Below are 17,668 nucleotides of genomic sequence, written 5' to 3' on the forward strand. Positions count from 1 at the left end.
AGAAGTTGGGACCTGTGGCTACAGGTAGGCTATTTATCATTTAGACTTGCTATACAGGATTCTTATACATAGCTGAAGTATACGTATTTTAAAAGTATTCAATAGTTTAATATTTTAGTAATATTTAAAATTACTAAAATAATATTCCTCCTCAAATTTGGAATAAAAGAGGTATCTTTAACTTATTAGTTCTAGAACAGCATTTCCCAAGCAGGATATTCTAATCATTTAAAAACCTTTGGAAATAGATAGGTTCTATAGTAAATAAGTTCCTACTTTTCCTTCAAGTTTCACAATGTATACTAATACAGAGATTTTGAGAAGTCCAGAAGCTTGCCAACTTCTCCTATATCACTGGCTATAGGGATCTGCCCTTCTTTTCAAGTGGTACATAATGAGATTACACAAACCTGCTGCAGGAAATACTGCACCAGACTACAGAATGCTCTCATTCAGGCAGTTTTTCTGTCACAGAAAAGCAATGGTGTACACTCAGCCAATTTGAATAAGATAAGCTTGTTATGTCCATGCACATACCCAAGATGCAAGATGCATGTTCTGATTGTGTTTATGCTGTAAAAATGTTATGGTATGCACATTTTCTTCTAATATACCTAGATTTAATTTCTCACTGCATTCCAGTCTTTGTTCTGTAGTACTCATTGTAAGTTTTACTCTGGAAGTAATATTTGTATGTATATTTTGAAGTCATTTAATAAACTAATAAAACAGCACAAAAGGTACAGTGTTGAAAGGTCTTAATTTCTGAGTGAAATTTATTTAACAAAACAGTCTTTTTTCACCCAAATTATAGTGTAAAGGCAACTGCAGTCAGCTGACAGCTTGTGGTTATGCTCTGATTTACTGGGGAAGGAGGAGGTTGTACTATTTTAAATGCATAATAGAGCATTCGTTTCGTCATCTGGATAGCAGAGATGGAAGAAGCTCAGGGGAAATGAGAGGCATCAATGTTGCTCGTGTGGAAGGGAAGCCTTTGTAGCACATCATCAGATAGCAGTGCATACTGAAGAAAAAAAATCTGTTAAGGATGCACGTCACCAAATTTATTTTGCTTCAAGAGTGGTAGACCAATCAAATAAGACCCAGATAAGAGCTTGAGAAAAAGATGCTCAGAAGGATACTGAAGTTATTCTTTATGCTTCACTGCCCTTTACCTCTCTTGGTACCTTCCAGAGAAATCAGTATAGATGTATTTTTAGCTTGCTGTTTCCAGCATCAATATGACAACATGATTCTGTCTTTATATCAGTAAGCAGCTTCTGCTATGTTTTCCTATTTTCTGCTAGCTACAATTTACAAAGGATGTCACAGCTCTGGTAAGAAATGCACAGTAGCCATTTCTTTGCTTTTAAAGTCATGTTTTTTAGTGATTTGTAATAAACCAATCTATTAAAACTGTAAGTTTGCTTAGAGAAATCTCTTTATAGTGTTAATCTTACTAATTTTCAGAAAGCTTTAGTGGTGTTTTCTTTCCTTCTTTTTAATGTTTGTTTGATTTGCTTTTGTATCCTGTACATAACTGGTTTAAAAGCATAATATTTGCTTGCATCAGTATTTTTTTTTAAGTTTCTCACCCTCTTCTTTTCTCTAGTACTTTGATGTTATGTTATGCTATGCTATGCTGTGTTGTTATGTTATGTTATGTTATTGGCTGCATTTGAGATTTGCAAGCTGTCTAATGCAAAGACAGAAAATGATGATAGTCTTGAGTTAAGCTTGTTTTGATTAGGGGAAGATATGTTACCACACCTAACTCCCAGATGCTAAATAGTACTGTGTTGCATTGATGAGCTGTTTTGTAGTCTCTGTAGTTAATTTCACTTTTCTTAAATTTTTTAAAATATTGCAATCCATAAATAGTTGATAAAAAATAATTTGAGCTGCATGCCTGCCTGTTAGTAATAAAGGTCTTTTTGTATTAAATAAGAGACCAAATAAATTTATATAACTTTGCATGAACTTAAAATAAAAAATGTAAATTATATGCAGAAAGATGAATTTCCTTTTCCCCCATTTTTTGCCTTTATTACACGTGCTTAATTTCTTTAACATGCATATTCTGTTATTTTAAATATTAAAATATTTAGCATGGCTGTTGAAAGGCTTAATTTATCAAATGGATTATTATGGATTCTGGAGTGGCTAATTGAAAAGACACTTCAATAGTTTTATTTCATTATTTATAGTTGTGCTTAAAATAAATGTTTCTGGTTAAGATTTTTAATATTTTCACCCTCTGTGGCAATAGAAAAAAATCTTTTGCTGGGATTTAGTAGGCGACCATTTAACCTGCCGACTGCTGAAAAATCATAAAGCTTTGAATGAGTAGAATTCTAGAAGCAACATGGCTATATATCTAATTGCTTAGGGAAAATTTGATGTTGTCTTACATCTTTTGAGAAAATAAGTGATTGTAATCCCTATATGTTGCACTTTCTACAATCTATTTGATTTCTGCAAGAAAATCTTTTTTCTAGATTTGTGGAATATCTCATGTTGTGTTTGCATGCAAGCTATAGTGAGTGTCATTCAGGATCAAGGAAAAATATTAAAGTAAAATAGTGAGCTACAAACATGGGACTTGTTTTGTGATATTTTTCTCTCATTTCCATACAGGCATATTCTCAAGATGCCTACCTGAAAGGCAATGAAGCCTATAGCGGCAATGCCCGTAATATACCCGAACCTCCACCAGTTTGCTATCCCTGGTTGCCATCTGCCCCTTCAGCCATGGCACAGCCAGTTGAAATATCTCCTCCAGATTCGTCATTGAGCAAACAGCAAACCAGTACACCAGTCCTGACACAACCTGGCAGGGCTTATAGAATGGAAATACAAGTGCCTCCATCACCAACAGATGTTGCAAAATCAAACACAGCAGTGTGTGTTTGCAATGAAAGTGTAAGGACTGTCATTGTGCCTTCTGAGAAGGTTGTAGACTTGTTATCCAGTAGAAACAACCATACAGGTCCTTCACACAGAACTGAAGAAGTGAGGTATGGTGTAAGTGAACAGAACCCTTTAAAAATAGTGTCAAGAACCACATCACCACCATCATCAATTCCTGCTGCCCATCTTATTCATCAGACTGCAGGTTCTAGGTCACTAGAACCTTGTGGAATTTTACTTAAGTCTGGAAATTACAGTGGACAATCTGAAGGAATCTCAAGCAGTAGATCTCAAGCTGTAGATTCTCCTTCTGTATCTGTTAATCACTATTCCCCAAATTCCCATCAGCACATAGACTGGAAAAACTATAAAACTTACAAGGAGTATATTGATAACAGACGATTGCACATAGGTTGTCGGACAATTCAAGAAAGATTGGATAGTTTAAGAGCAGCATCTCAGAGCACGACAGATTATAACCAGGTGGTACCAACCCGCACTTCTTTGCAGGTACGACGCCGAAGCACCTCTCATGATCGAGTGCCCCAGTCTGCTCAGATTCGGCAACGCAGTGTCTCCCAGGAAAGACTGGAAGATTCTGTGCTAATGAAGTATTGTCCAAGAAGTGCATCTCAAGGCGCACTGACATCTCCACCCGTTAGTTTCAGTAATCATAGAACTCGTTCATGGGATTACATTGAGGGACAGGGTGAAACCTTAGAAAATGTTAATTCTGAAAGTCAAATACCTGATTCAAATGGGGAGCGAAAACAGACTTATAAGTGGAGTGGGTTTACTGAACAGGATGATAGACGAGGTATTTATGAAAGGCCCAGGCAACAAGAAATTCATAAATCTTTTCGAGGTTCAAATTTGACCGTGGCTCCAAGTGTTGTTAATTCTGATAATAGGCGAATGAGTGGTAGAGGAGTGGGATCTGTGTCACAGTTTAAAAAAATTCCACCAGATCTAAAAACACCGCAGTCCAACAGGAATTTTCAAACTACTGGTGGAACATCACTGCCACGAGGTATTTCACAAGACAGGTCACCTCTTGTAAAAGTCCGGAGTAATTCTCTGAAAGCACCTTCTACACATATCACAAAACCATCATTCAGTCAGAACTCACTGGTGTCTATCAAAGACCAAAGACAGGTAAATCACTTGCATCAAAACAGTGTATTGAATCAGCAGACGTGGTTCAGAGCTGAAAGCACCGCTGATCACCAAGTGGAGACTGGGAAGGCCCTCTCTTTATCTGGAGCTTCTGTTAAGCCTGGCCTTCAGAAGAGCGAGACTGTGGGCACTTCAGGTTTAGAACTCTCTCTTATTCAAAGGAATCAAGATCCAAATTTACAAGAGGCTGAACTTCAGCAATCAAATGCTTTAGATAATAAAGAAACTGTCATCCTAAGAGAAAAACCTCCATCTGGTCGCCAAACACCACAGCCTTTAAGGCATCAGTCTTACATCTTAGCAGTAAATGACCAGGATACCGGGTCAGATACCACCTGCTGGTTGCCAAATGATGCGCGCCGAGAGGTCCATATAAAAAGAATGGAGGAAAGGAAAGCCTCAAATACCAGCCCGCCTGGAGATTCCTTGGCTTCCATCCCATTTATAGGTGAGCTCATTTAGAGTCATTGGCTAATACATCAACTATGTAAGTCTTATCAGAAATTTGTAGTTCCACAGGTATAGAAATCTTGCACTGTGATTTTAAAATATGTGTTCTGAATTTTATAGGTTGTGCTTCAACCAGAACCATCATCTTTTATCCTTAAAATTATTTCTGGTTTCAGTTTTTCTTTTTTTAAAAAACTTGTATTTAGTACAAATTTTTTACTTTAATTTTGGTGAAACAAATTCCCACCATCAGGAACCAGGAGACTCAATAAATCAGTTGTACCCAGATGTTGATTCACCTGAGTCAGAAAACAGTTGGAATAGCTTTAGTGCTTAGTATTCCATCTCTTGTTTTGATATTCTTCCATGCATCCCATCTGCTGCCACACAAGCTTCCTTGCTATTGTGGAACATGCCAAGTGTGCCCTGCTACAGGTCTCTGATGCTGCCAGTTCCCAGCCCTGGAACACATTCCACAGATAATCACAAGGCTGTCTCCCTCCCTTTGTTTTGGACTTTTGCTTAGATATTACCTTATCCAAACAGTCTTTCCTGTCCAACCTATCCAAAATAGGTGCCCTACACATACCCACAGAGGCTGTTTTGTACTTTTAATCACGTTTCTTTGTATTACCAAAATAAAAAGTACATGAAAGCTGAAATTTTAAATTTAAATTTTAATCTCTGGTTCACTTTGATGTCCCCAATCCCTTAGAACACTGCTTGGCATAGAAAAGGCATTCACTTAGTGAATATTTTTTTGAAATGATGGCTAGATATATAGCAAAACCCAAAAAAGTTCTCTTAATTACTGTACAGCTCTAAGACATAATCTGAAAACATTGCTACTATTATCTTCATTGATAAATGAGAACTTTTAAGCTATAGAGAGATTAAATAACTTTCCTAAAAGCATACAATTAAATAGTAGAGATGGGGGCTCTATCGTCATTCCACAGAGCACACCACTGAGGGTACCATTGCTACAGAGGGCATTGCGAAGAGCACCTTTCAGAGTTTTATGACATTAGGCCCTTACTCTGCCACAAGGGCATACTTCTACTCACCCTGTTAACTCATAGGTTTACAATAATTTTACAGTATAATGTGCTTCTCTTTGAGCAATAATTCTGCGTTTTTCTTTTCTAGAGAAACTTCAGTCTTTTGCGCTATTAGAATAACAGGTTATATTACCTAAATCACCTTTAAAAGAAAAGGTTCCATAAAATTTAGAATTTTTATAAATATGATATATTCAAGTTGTAAACATTGTGGGGAATCTTAACCAAAATCGGATGTTCATATGTATCTTTAAGGCCAAGCTCAGTGAATAGTAGAACCTTGAAGCTTGTTATAGATGGAACTTAATATATCATTTAGAATAGATATTTTATAGAAAGCAGCTGAGGGCTAATGATTGTTTTATGACCTTTTAAAATATAAAGAGTCCTATCACCTGTGACTATATTTCATAGGCTTGTGAGATCTTACCATATTTTCTTTAATATATCATATTTTCTTTCTACATAATAAGAATGTTAAAATCAGATGACATTGGAGTAGTAAAAATTGTGCTCAGGAACTTGAGGCAGGGGAATCAGTTGAGCCCACTAGAAGTTGGAGGCCAGCCTGGGTAAAAGAGATGCTGTCTTAAAAATAAAAAAGATAACTTGGCTTTATATACTTGTTGTTCACGTCATTTGACTTAAACAGAACATATACTTTGGAAGGCAAAAAGAAAGAATGTTTATCACATTTAAAACAAATCTATAAGTGGCTTTTATTCTCCTTTTCCTTTAAGGACAAGGAAAAATTTCAAAGATTTTAAACAGATATAGGAGGTGTAGATTGACTTTTCAGGACATTTGCAGTGAATGTCCTTTATGGCAGGAATTTTGAACCAGTATTCAGTTTCCATTTTTTTAGTAAAAAAAAAAAAAAAGATATGCACACACACACAGAGATACATATACAAGCTGTTACCATTTTTGGAATGCATATATAATTTTTAGTCATCATTTCTTCCAATTTGTATAGATTTATGCCTCTTACAATCTATAGTTTACTCTATTATTGACTTAACAAATAATATTATGTTAATATACCTTAAATTTTTGTGACGTCATTTGGGGAAGAAGTAGCAGAGGTAAAATAGAAAACAAAATTATATCAAGAAACTGATTATTCTGCCACAATCTATTGAAAACTTTGATAATTCTACTGATTGTATAAAATTATTCTCAACTATAATTATAAAATTTAAACTACATTGATTATATACTTCTTTCTAGAGTGATTCTTTATCTGTGAGAAAAAATCCTCCTATCTCTGCTCATGTTAGAAGGATTTTGTTTCCTTTGTGTTCCAACCTGCAGTACTGGACACTGGGTATTAGGAGGACATATGCATATTTGTCAAAGGGAGCTAGAAACAAACTGCATTCCATGCTTTTTGTTTGTTGCTTTCGTTTCTAATTGACTCTAATTACACTTATTTGGGGGTACAGTATGATGTTTTGGTACATGTATACATTGTGTGATGGTCAAATAAGCATTTCCACCTCATCCATATATCATTTTGTGATAAATGCATTCAAAAACAGGTAGATATTTTGAAATATATAATTATCATTATTAAGCATAGTTACCCTTATTTCTCTTTTTTAACTATAACTTTGTATCTATTGATCATCCTCTCCTTATCCTCCTGTACCCTCTACTTTCTCTTGCCTCTGGTAACCATTATTCTACTGTCTACTTCTATGAGATCAGCTTTTTATTTTTTTATTTTATTTTATTTTATTTATTTATTTATTTGAGATCAACTTTTTAGATTCCACCTGTGAGTGAGTTCAGCTGGTATTTGTCTTTGGGTTCCTGGATTGTTTCATTTAACACAATGTCTTCCGAAGCTTTGTTGTTACACATGCAGAATTTCATTTTTTGGGGGGGGGGGGAATAGTATTCTGTTGTGTGCATATACCACATTTTTTAAATTTATTTGTTCAATGATGGACACTTAGATTGATTCCATATTTTGGCAACTGTGAATAGTGCTACAGTAAACACAGGAGTGCAAATGTTTGTTTGACATACTGATTTCCTTACCTTTGGATATATATGTAGTAGTGGGAAAGCAGGATCATATGGTAGTTCTGTCTTCTTTTAAGAAATATGTCTATGCAAGCCCATTTTTCAAACAGGTTATTTGTTTTCTGCTATTGCATTCCATATATATTATGGGTATTAATACCATGTCAGATGTATAGTTTGCAAGTACTTTCTTTCATTCTGTAGATTGCCTTTTTTTACTTTGATTGTTTCCTTTGCTATGCAGAAACTTTTAAGCTTGTCTATTTTTGCTTTAGTTGCCTCTGATTTTAGGCTCTTTGTCCAAAAACTTCTTGCCCAAATTAATGTCATTGGAGGGCTTTCTTCTTTCTTCTAATAGTCTCATGTCTTACATTTAAGTCTTTAATCCATTTTGAATTAATATTTGTATTATATTTGGTGCTTGATAACTCTTAACAGTCATACATAAAATTTCACAATGTTTGCTTAATTTTTGTATGTTTCTGTTTTTAACTTCATTTGTGAAATCTTAGCTATCCTTCTAGAACATTTAATTGGTAAAAAGTCATAGTAAATATTTCTTAGTCACACATAAATAATAAATGCAAAATAATAACTTTACATCTCCATTTGGAAAAAAATCCAAATTGATTTATGTGATACATGTTATTTGTGGAAAACACTTTTTCAAAAGAAAATTTTTGAACATTGTGTTATACTTTTTTACAGGTTAAGAAACAATGACACTGAATTTTTAAAAAAATACATAATAGCATCAATGTCCTCAATCTTCTGTTTGTTATGAAGAGCTATGGGGTTTTTAGTGAAAAAAGTGAATTAAGTCTTCATTTTTAACCCCAGTTCTTTGATTATATAATTCCATTTAATGGGAAAGATTTGATAATAGCAAGCTTATAGCCCTAAAATATTCTGTCAATACAAATATTCTGAAAATAATCAGTCATCTTTATTCTAGTTATGTCATTTACTACATTAAGACATTTAAACTAAAACATGTAAAACACATATTTGTGAATTATAAGTTTGATTATTTAAAAATCTAGAAATTGAAAACATGACAACCCAGTGGACTTATTTTTCCTTTGAACAACTATCTGTTTTCCTACCTTGGGAAATTAGATAAACCTGAATTTTTGTTTTTACATAATCTACACATGGTAATTAAATAATTAAATGTGTGTTATTATTAGGATTTTAAATTTGGATTAATCACAACAAAAATAGCATTTTTAATACAATGGAAAAGCTTTTATATTTTCCAAGGCAATAAAGAATTGTATTTATTATTATAATTCATAAATATGAGATAATGTGTATATTTTAGAAGTATACCTAGATTTTCTTTTTTTCTAACACTCTAATAAAAGGCATATATTGTAAAGAATACAAATAGTAATGAAATGGGTAAATTCCAATGGTGTCTTTTCTCCCCTGCTTCCTCTATTTAGTCTTACTCTCCAGAAAAGATGAGTTTCTTTGTACCCCTTTTTTGGAAACATACTTAAGACCAAAATTACTTAAATTCAGTGTGTTTCAAAAATGTGTTTTTGTACAGTAATTGTCTCTCTGTGTCTGGTTTGCTTTGATAAATAAAATGTCATGCATGTCCATACATTTCATGACAAATAAACAGGATTTCATCCTTTTCTGGATGAATAGTGTTCAGGTTTTCTGTATCCATTCATCATTCTTAGCATTTAGGTTGATTCTAAATCTTGGCTGCTGTGAATAGTGCTCAGTAAACATGGGTATTGCAGTTATTTTTCTGACATACTAATTTCATTTCCTTTAGATATATGCGCACCAGTGGGATTACTGGATCATATGGTAATTCTATGTTTAGATCTTTGAGGAACTTCACACTGTTCTATAATGGTTGTGCTAAATTTACATTCCTGTCAAGAGTTCCCCTTTCTCCACAGCCTTGATAGCCTTATTGATAATAGCCATCTTATACTGAGGTGAGAAATACATTGAATGCAGAAAGATAAATACCACAGGATCTTACTCATATGTAAAATATGAAAAAGTTGACCTTATAGAAGTGGAGAGTAAAATAATGGTTACCAGAGACCAGGGAGTGATGAGGGAAGGGGGAAAATTTTTCAGTGGATGCAGAGTTTTTTTTAAATAGAAGGAATCACTTTTTTAAAAAAATAAATTTTATTTGTATATAACAGCGACACATAGTAGTGGAATTTGTTGTGACATACCTAACACATAACGTAATGTGATCAGTTTCAAAGAGAATAACTTCTGATGTTCTGTGGCACAGTAGAGTGACTATAATGTTTCAAAATAGCTAGAAGAGAGATTTTTGAATGTACTTACCACAAATGCATATGATGGATAATCACCCCAATTTGATCATTACACAATGTATATGTGTATTAAAGCATCAGTTATACTTTATAAATGTGTACAACCATCTGTCAGTTTTAAACAATAGCCTCCAAAACATAGTAAGTCAAAAGAGGTTGAATGAATACCACCAGCAAATCCAGACTCATTTTTTTTAAAAAAAACTTGCCTTTGAAATTTTATTTAATGTCTAATCCATGTACAGTGTAATTTCATTCCCTGTTTTATTTTAAATAATACACATTTTTAAAATTACTTCACAAGGCATGTCATTATTCTCCTAAAAGATTTATTTCACAGCATCTCATAGGCACCCTTTAATAGATAGATGACCACATATGCCCAGAGATAGTTTCTTGGCTTTGAAAAATGTTATCTTATAGGAATATATTGTCAATTTTTTAAAAATTGGCTTAAATTTTTTTTTAGTTGTAAATGGACACAGTACCTTTATTTTGTTTATTTATTTTATGTGGTGCTGAGGATTGGACTCAAGTGTCTCACACGTGCGAGGCAAGAGCGCTCTACCACTGAGCCACAATCCTAGCCCCTAAAAATAGGTTTTTATATCTTTCTCTTCTTATCAATTTTTTTCAGTTGCTCTCATGTAAACTATTTTGTGAGTTGAATGTTTTTGCTACAAAAATCTCTTTAAACTGTTATACAGTTACACTGCATAAGCCAGATCGTTTCTAGACAATATGGTATTTTCCTATTCATTGTAGTATTTATGAATCTTTATAAAACCTTCTTACTGTGTCTATAATATGAAGAAACTTTTAAATTTTTGATAATTTAAATCTTAATGATAGTTTTAAATACTATAATTTTTAGTAATAAATGTTTATCTTCACTAAATTAGTTTAAAAACTTCACTTATCTCCTTATTTTTAGAGACAGAATTATTGGTTAAACTGTCATATACTTAGTAAAAGTGACCTGAAGATTTTCATAATGTTTTCTTTTGCTAAAATGTAAAGGTGCTTTTAATAAAAATTACAAAACCAGAAAACAAGTTTCAGATGTTCAGAATTTACTGATTTAGCATAAAACTTAAATGTTATACTTTTATAGTCATGAGCTCTCCTTGTTGGAATACTGCTAATCATTAGGGTGATACAGGAGTCTTAGAATTTGGTCAGAATTACAATAGCTTGATCTTTTAAGTAAAAAAAATCTACAGAGACACAGCCACATCAATGTTTATAGCAGCACAATTCACAATAGCTAAACTGTGGAACCAACCTAGATGCCCTTCAATAGATGAATGGATAATGAAAATGTGGTATATATACACAATGGAATACTATTCAGCATTAAAAGAGAATAAAATCATGGCATTTTCAGGTAAATGAATGGAGTTGGAGAAAATAATGCTAATTGAAGTTAGCCAGTCCCCAAAAAAAACATGCCGAATGTTTTCTCTGATATAAAGATGTTGATTCATAATGGGGTTGGGGGAGGGGGAAGCATGGGAGGATTACAGGAACTCTAGGTAGAATAAAAGGGAATGGAGTATGAGGGGGGCATGGGGGTAGGAAAGACGGTGGAATGAGATGACATCAATACCCCAAGTACATGTATGAAGATCTAAATAGCGTGACTACTTTGTGTACAACCAGATATGAAAAATTGTGCTCTATATGTGTAATGTGAATTGAGAGCATTCTGCTGTCATATATAACAAATTAGAATTTAAAAAATTAAAACCATTTTATCATTGTAATATAAAGGGTATCATAAGACATTTAATTTTAAAGATTATAGTTCCATTATTCTATTAAATTACATTCTCTTGACATCAAATATTAGAATTTATACTTCTAGTGTTTTTATAAATTTTGATTAAGCTTTTGAAAAGTTTACCAAAGGAAAGACAAACAGAGCAGGACCTCAGGTATCAAACTGGGTTCAAATTCCATCCTAAAGCTTTGAAACTTTATACAAGTTATTTAATCTGTCTTGGTCTTTGTGAAATAGTACTTCTTATGATTTCACAAGTATTACAGGAAGGAATAATACAAAGTATTTGTAATGGTGCTAATAGTAAGTTGGCTATATGATGGCTGTTATGCATGCATGTGAATTTGTATATGATAGAGACAGGTTTGGGGAAACTTAAAATTCATAGTACCTAGGAGATACTCATTTTTTTACAAGGGTACAACGGTATCTGCTCAAGAAGGCAAATGGGGAAGATCAAAACTAACATCTACCTGAGAAAGAGGGTGCCTTTTGTGGTTTACACAAAGGTACCAATTAAAATAGCCACAGCTACAGACTGAGCTTTATTATCTTTCAACAAAAATTGAAGATGCGTTTGTGTGGTAGGGAGGGAAGAAGAAACGAACTAAACACTGAAAGGTAAATCTTATCCAAATTACCTTTCTTAGCTTTCTGAATTAATTAATTGTAATGCATTTAAAATTTGAAAAGTATTTTTTTAGGGTACTGTATGATTATTGCTCTACTTTGGTAAGTTTAAATTCTGAATACCTATAAACTTTGGTACTTTGGTTATCGATTGGTAGATAAAGCAACTCACTTAAAATATTTGTTATGCTGTATTCTGAGAATTACTTGAAATTACTGGAGTAAAAGCTGTGTAAATATTTTTAGCAGATCAGATATATAATTTGTGTGTGGTTTGTTGGTTAAGTATTAAGATCTTTATCTGGGGGCTGGGGTTGTGGCTAAGTAGTAGAGCACTTGCCCAACATGTATGAGGCACTGGGTTTGATTCTCAGTTCTGCATATAAATAAATGAATAAAATAAGGTCCATCAACAACTAAAAAAATATTAAAAAGAAATCTTTATTTTGTAGTAATGATTATTGGCTATTACTAATACATTTGAGTTTTTAATATTTCTAATGTTTATCTTCCCATTTCTTATAGATGAGCCAACTAGCCCTAGCATTGATCATGATATTGCCCATATCCCTGCTTCTGCTGTTATCTCTGCCTCTACCTGTCAAGTCCCCTCAATAGCAACTGTTCCTCCCAGTCTCACAACTTCTGCTCCTTTAATTCGACGTCAGCTGTCCCACGACCAAGGTACATTTAGAGAGTGATTATACAAATCATATAACAAACGGATCTTTTCACCATTAAAAGAATCTGGAAACCACTTGTAAATGTATGAATATTGGGTTCTAATTACAGAATCTGTTGGACCACCTAGCCTGGATGCCCAGCCCAACTCAAAAACAGAAAGATCAAAATCATATGATGAGGGTCTGGATGATTATAGAGAAGATGCAAAATTGTAAGTCTTGGGTGTACTATTTTAAATATTTGTATATGGATGGGTGTTCAATATAAGTTTGGCATATAGATATGGAATTTAACACCTTAGATTTTTCTAATTTCATGTCATTAGAAAGGCAAAAATGAAATCAAAGTTGTTAGTTGGTAATATATCCAATTGGATTTTTAGTTTTTAAGTCAGTAATACACAAACATGGTATGGATATATACACATACCTGCAACCTCTCACTACCACTCAGGCATAACTGATAGTATTTTCTTGTGTATAATTCTAGAGCTATTCCATGTATAAAATCACTTATATACACTTACACGTGTTTGTGTTCTAATTATTTTGATAAATAGAGTTGGTGAGCATATGGATCAAGAGATCCTGTAGTTCAATATTCTTGCCACTCTTTTTCATAATTGCTTATATTTCCACTGAAAATATTTAATCCATAATCTAGATCTTATTAGTAGAAATTTAGATTGCTCAAATCTTATGCTTCAACAATACTTCATTGACTATATTGTACAAAGTCAATTTAGCATGTTTGAGTAATAAGTCTTACTAGGATTGTACATCAAGGGATATGTATATATTTTTATTTTAATATCTATTGTCAGTTGCTGTTCATAAAGATTATATCAAGTCACATTCCCACCAACTATGTATAGAAGTCTCCATTACTCACCAATGCAATGTATTATATTTTTATTTTAAAAATAATCTTATATTATATTTTAATTTGAAACATCAATTGAACATCATTTCATATATTTAACATTTTTTATGAACTGCTTTTTCATATCATTTGCCCATTTTCTGCTGGTTTTTCTTATTGATTTCTGCATAACCTTAATTTAAACAAAACTATCACTTTTCCAGTAATAAGCATTACAAGTCTGTTCCCAATTCAGAATTTTTATTTGGCTTTTTTTTTTTTTAACTATGAAAAACATGTAAAATGTTTACTGTGGTTAAATTTAGGAAATATGCTTATGGTTTTGGGGTTTTGAATCATATGGAATATGTCAATCTTAACTCCAGAATTATGAAATTTTACAATGTTTACTTATGTGTTTCTTTTTTGTATATTTACAACTTTGATTTTCTAGTTGTCCCCAAAGCATCTGTTGTGACTATTCATTCTTTTCCCACTGATACACCATCTTTATTACACACTAAATTATTTGTATTTTATTTTGGGTCTCTATTCAATTAATTTATCCATCTGGTCATATATACCAGATTCTAAAATTATCTTTGTATAACCATACTCTGAAGTATTCATTAGATTTTTATTTCATTATAATGTTGGGCCAGCCACTGTGGTGAAGTATGGCCAGAACACAGTGTTCTAGCCCAGCAGGAATTTTTCTAATGATCCCAGGTTGGATTTGGGAGCTATTTTAGCCTTTAGTTTCCCCTCACTGAAAGATGTCAGTAACTGCCACATTTCAGTCTCCTTTGTCCTACACTAGCTGCTCACTGCTTCCTACAGAGACAACAGGATTTTGTTTCCTCGTTCTTTTCTCATATCTGAAGTTTCTGTCACTGACTCTAGCCTTTCCTTGTTCCAAACAAGGAGAGGTTGGTTTTGATCTCTCAAACAATAAACTGCAGTTTTGAGATATATAACAAATGGTGTCCTCTCTGTGTCCATTTTGTACTTAACTGCATTTAGCCACCCTTCTTTGTATACTTCAATTTAGAGGTAGTATCCCCCCATACTATTCAAGATTGTATATCTGTTGCTAATTACCTTGTTGATTGTTATGGTTTCTGTGAGGAGAGATAGTGACATTTTTAGTAATATCTTAAAATTCTGAGTTCTGTAAATGAATTTTGAAAAGTTATTTTGAATACTTTAATGCTGACCTGTCACCTTAAGCCTTTCTGGAGACAATATTTGTCATTCACCTTCTTGAAAGCACTTACATTGTGGCATGAGGGTAGTGCTGGGCTGGAATCACCTGGCAGTGCTCTGGGTGCTGCATTTACAGGTCAGGATACCCACCAGCTCCATGTTTGGAGATGCATCACGCTCTTAGATGACTGCTGGCACCAGCTACTTACAGAGCATAATTAGTATTGTGGAAATCCTTATTCTAGCTTCATAGCCACTATGAACTAATAACAGAAAGACAAGTGTTTATCCTGAGTGGTTTTTTCCTTTGATCTTAGATAAGAAAATCCCACACTTTACATAGAAACAGTTTTAATTTGCCAAATAAACTAAGAAAGTTTCTACGTTGAAAATTTAAGTATTTATAAAATTATGGGTTTTTTTCATTTACATTGAATAATGAACTTTTAACATGATAATGATAAAATATCAGCTCCTTAATTAAAAGGTTATTTTTAGTCTTCAAATTCTTACATTAAAGTGTTTTTGTACTAATTGCAAATACACTTCTTTTCCAACAGATCCTTTAAGCATGTATCTAGCCTGAAGGGCATCAAGGTTAGTATTCAATATTTTTAAAACATCAAGCAAATAAATATTACCTTAGTAGTTTACTTTTCATAAAGAAATATTTTATCCACTGGATATTTAATATTTAAATATCATATAACTTTTATACTGTAACTGTTGACTACATTTTGGAAAATGTTAATGTTTCTAGTTTCTACACACATTCACACACTGCTGATTTTTTCAATTTATGGCCCCCAATCTAACTTACCAGCAATCCTTCTGTATTTTGTTGTATGTTTATTTTTCTCTCCTTAGAATTATTTCATGACTTCCCTCCACCCTTTTCCTTCAGCCCACCTCTGTCTGTTGTTCTCTAACCTTCGCTCATGCTTCCTTAAGAAAAATAGAAATGACTAGACAGAAATTTCCTTCTTTACCATCTCCAAAAGTATCTGTCACCTGCATTTATGCCCACACTTTCTGCCTTCCTTATCTCAAACATCTTTTTACTTGATACACATTATCCTGTGGAAAACCAGTACCCACGGCCTTTGGATTGAGTCATCACTCACTCATGCCCCCTTTTCCTCTGTAGAATCACTTTCCAGTGGCTCATTCACCATTGTATAATAGTTATGTTGTACTATTCCCTACATTAAAGCGGAAACCTTCTGGAAACCACTCTCTCCTCTAGATAGCACTCCTTCTTTCACCTCGACTTTTTATATTAATCTCCTTGAAAAGATTGTCTGTTCTCTACTTCTCAGTGCACTGTCCACGCCAAGGTCACTGGAGACAATTCAAGTTCCAAAACTAATGATTATTTTTTTTTTTCAATTTTTTTAAGTTGTAGATGAACACAATCCTTTATTTATTTTAATGTGCTAAGGATTGAACCCAGTGCCTCACCCATGCTAGGCAAGTGCTCTACCACTGAGCTAAAACCCTAGCCCCCGATTACTTGGTTTTTAATTTACTTGACCTTTCAATATTATCCAACACAATTTTCCACTCCCTTCTTGAAATACTTCCGTGTGTTGGATTCCATCTTAGCATTGTTTCTGCTTTCCTTTTATCTCTAACTCTATTTCACTGGCTGTTCTGTTCATGCCTAGCATGTACAATGTTGGAATGCTTCGAGCTTGTTCTTACCCATTTTTTATCTACCCCGATTTCTTTGATGATCTTACACAGAGGTATCTCAGTATTTGTGTTGCTTTGACCTGATTTCTTTGATGATCTTACACAGAGGTATCTCAGTATTTGTGTTGCTTTGACCTTCTCCCCAAACTGCAGCTCATGTAAGATACTGCCTATATGACATTTTCATTGAGATTTTTAATGAATAGTTCAAGCTTTACATGAGCAATATATCTTGATTGCCTCAGACTTAGTTTTCCCCATCTGAATAAATTCACTTCTGTTCACCGTTGCTCAAGCCACATTCTAGGAATTAGTCTTGTTTCTTTTAGTTCACTCTCCCCCCACATCAATCCTATTTATTCTCTAAAACATACCCTCAATCTTTGCATACCTCCCTTTTTTTCACTTATCTAAGCCACTCATCTGTCACTTTGATTCCTTCAATAACTTGCGTAATTCATCTTTTCGTCTTGCCCTTTTAGAATCCATTCTTGTGTAGCATTCAGTTAAATCTTTGAATTTAACTAAATGTGAACACATAATGTTACTTCCTGCTTCATCACTTTTTAACAGTTTCCCTTTACTTATCCTACCATAGCCTAAGGACCCTAAACTAAAACATCTAGTAACTCACATTGAACAGTGGATATTTAAAATAATAATGATGAACATACATTCTCCCTGAAATTTTTATCCCTCTGGCCTTTTATGGCAGGCTCTTTTTTCCTCCAGATGTCATCTAAATGTTACTTCTTCAGAGAGGCCTTGCCACAGCACCACCAACTTATAGTTGCTACTCAGTCCTTGATTATTGCATCTTGCTATTTTCATTTTTCAGTTGTCATAAATCTCAAACTGAT

At 33.5% G+C, this 17,668-nt stretch overlaps 1 protein-coding gene across 8 annotated transcripts in view; it reads left to right on the forward strand.

The window, feature by feature from the left end:
- Positions 1–17,668, forward strand: part of Arhgap21 (Rho GTPase activating protein 21) — a 136,874-nt gene that overhangs the window by 101,614 nt on the left and 17,592 nt on the right. For 5 of the 8 annotated variants that reach the window (XM_076832275.1, XM_076832276.1, XM_076832277.1 and 2 more), the window contains 5 exons: positions 1,308–1,337; positions 2,638–4,534; positions 12,888–13,046; positions 13,155–13,257; positions 15,674–15,710. In XM_076832275.1, the coding sequence (XP_076688390.1) occupies positions 1,308–1,337; positions 2,638–4,534; positions 12,888–13,046; positions 13,155–13,257; positions 15,674–15,710 (2,226 nt within the window). The remainder of the gene's footprint in view (positions 1–1,307; positions 1,338–2,637; positions 4,535–12,887; positions 13,047–13,154; positions 13,258–15,673; positions 15,711–17,668) is intronic. The other 3 variants (XM_076832281.1, XM_076832279.1, XM_076832280.1) reach the window with 1 other exon arrangement.

This window comes from Callospermophilus lateralis, chromosome 13, assembly GCF_048772815.1.
Source record: "Callospermophilus lateralis isolate mCalLat2 chromosome 13, mCalLat2.hap1, whole genome shotgun sequence".
NCBI lineage: Eukaryota > Metazoa > Chordata > Mammalia > Rodentia > Sciuridae > Callospermophilus > Callospermophilus lateralis.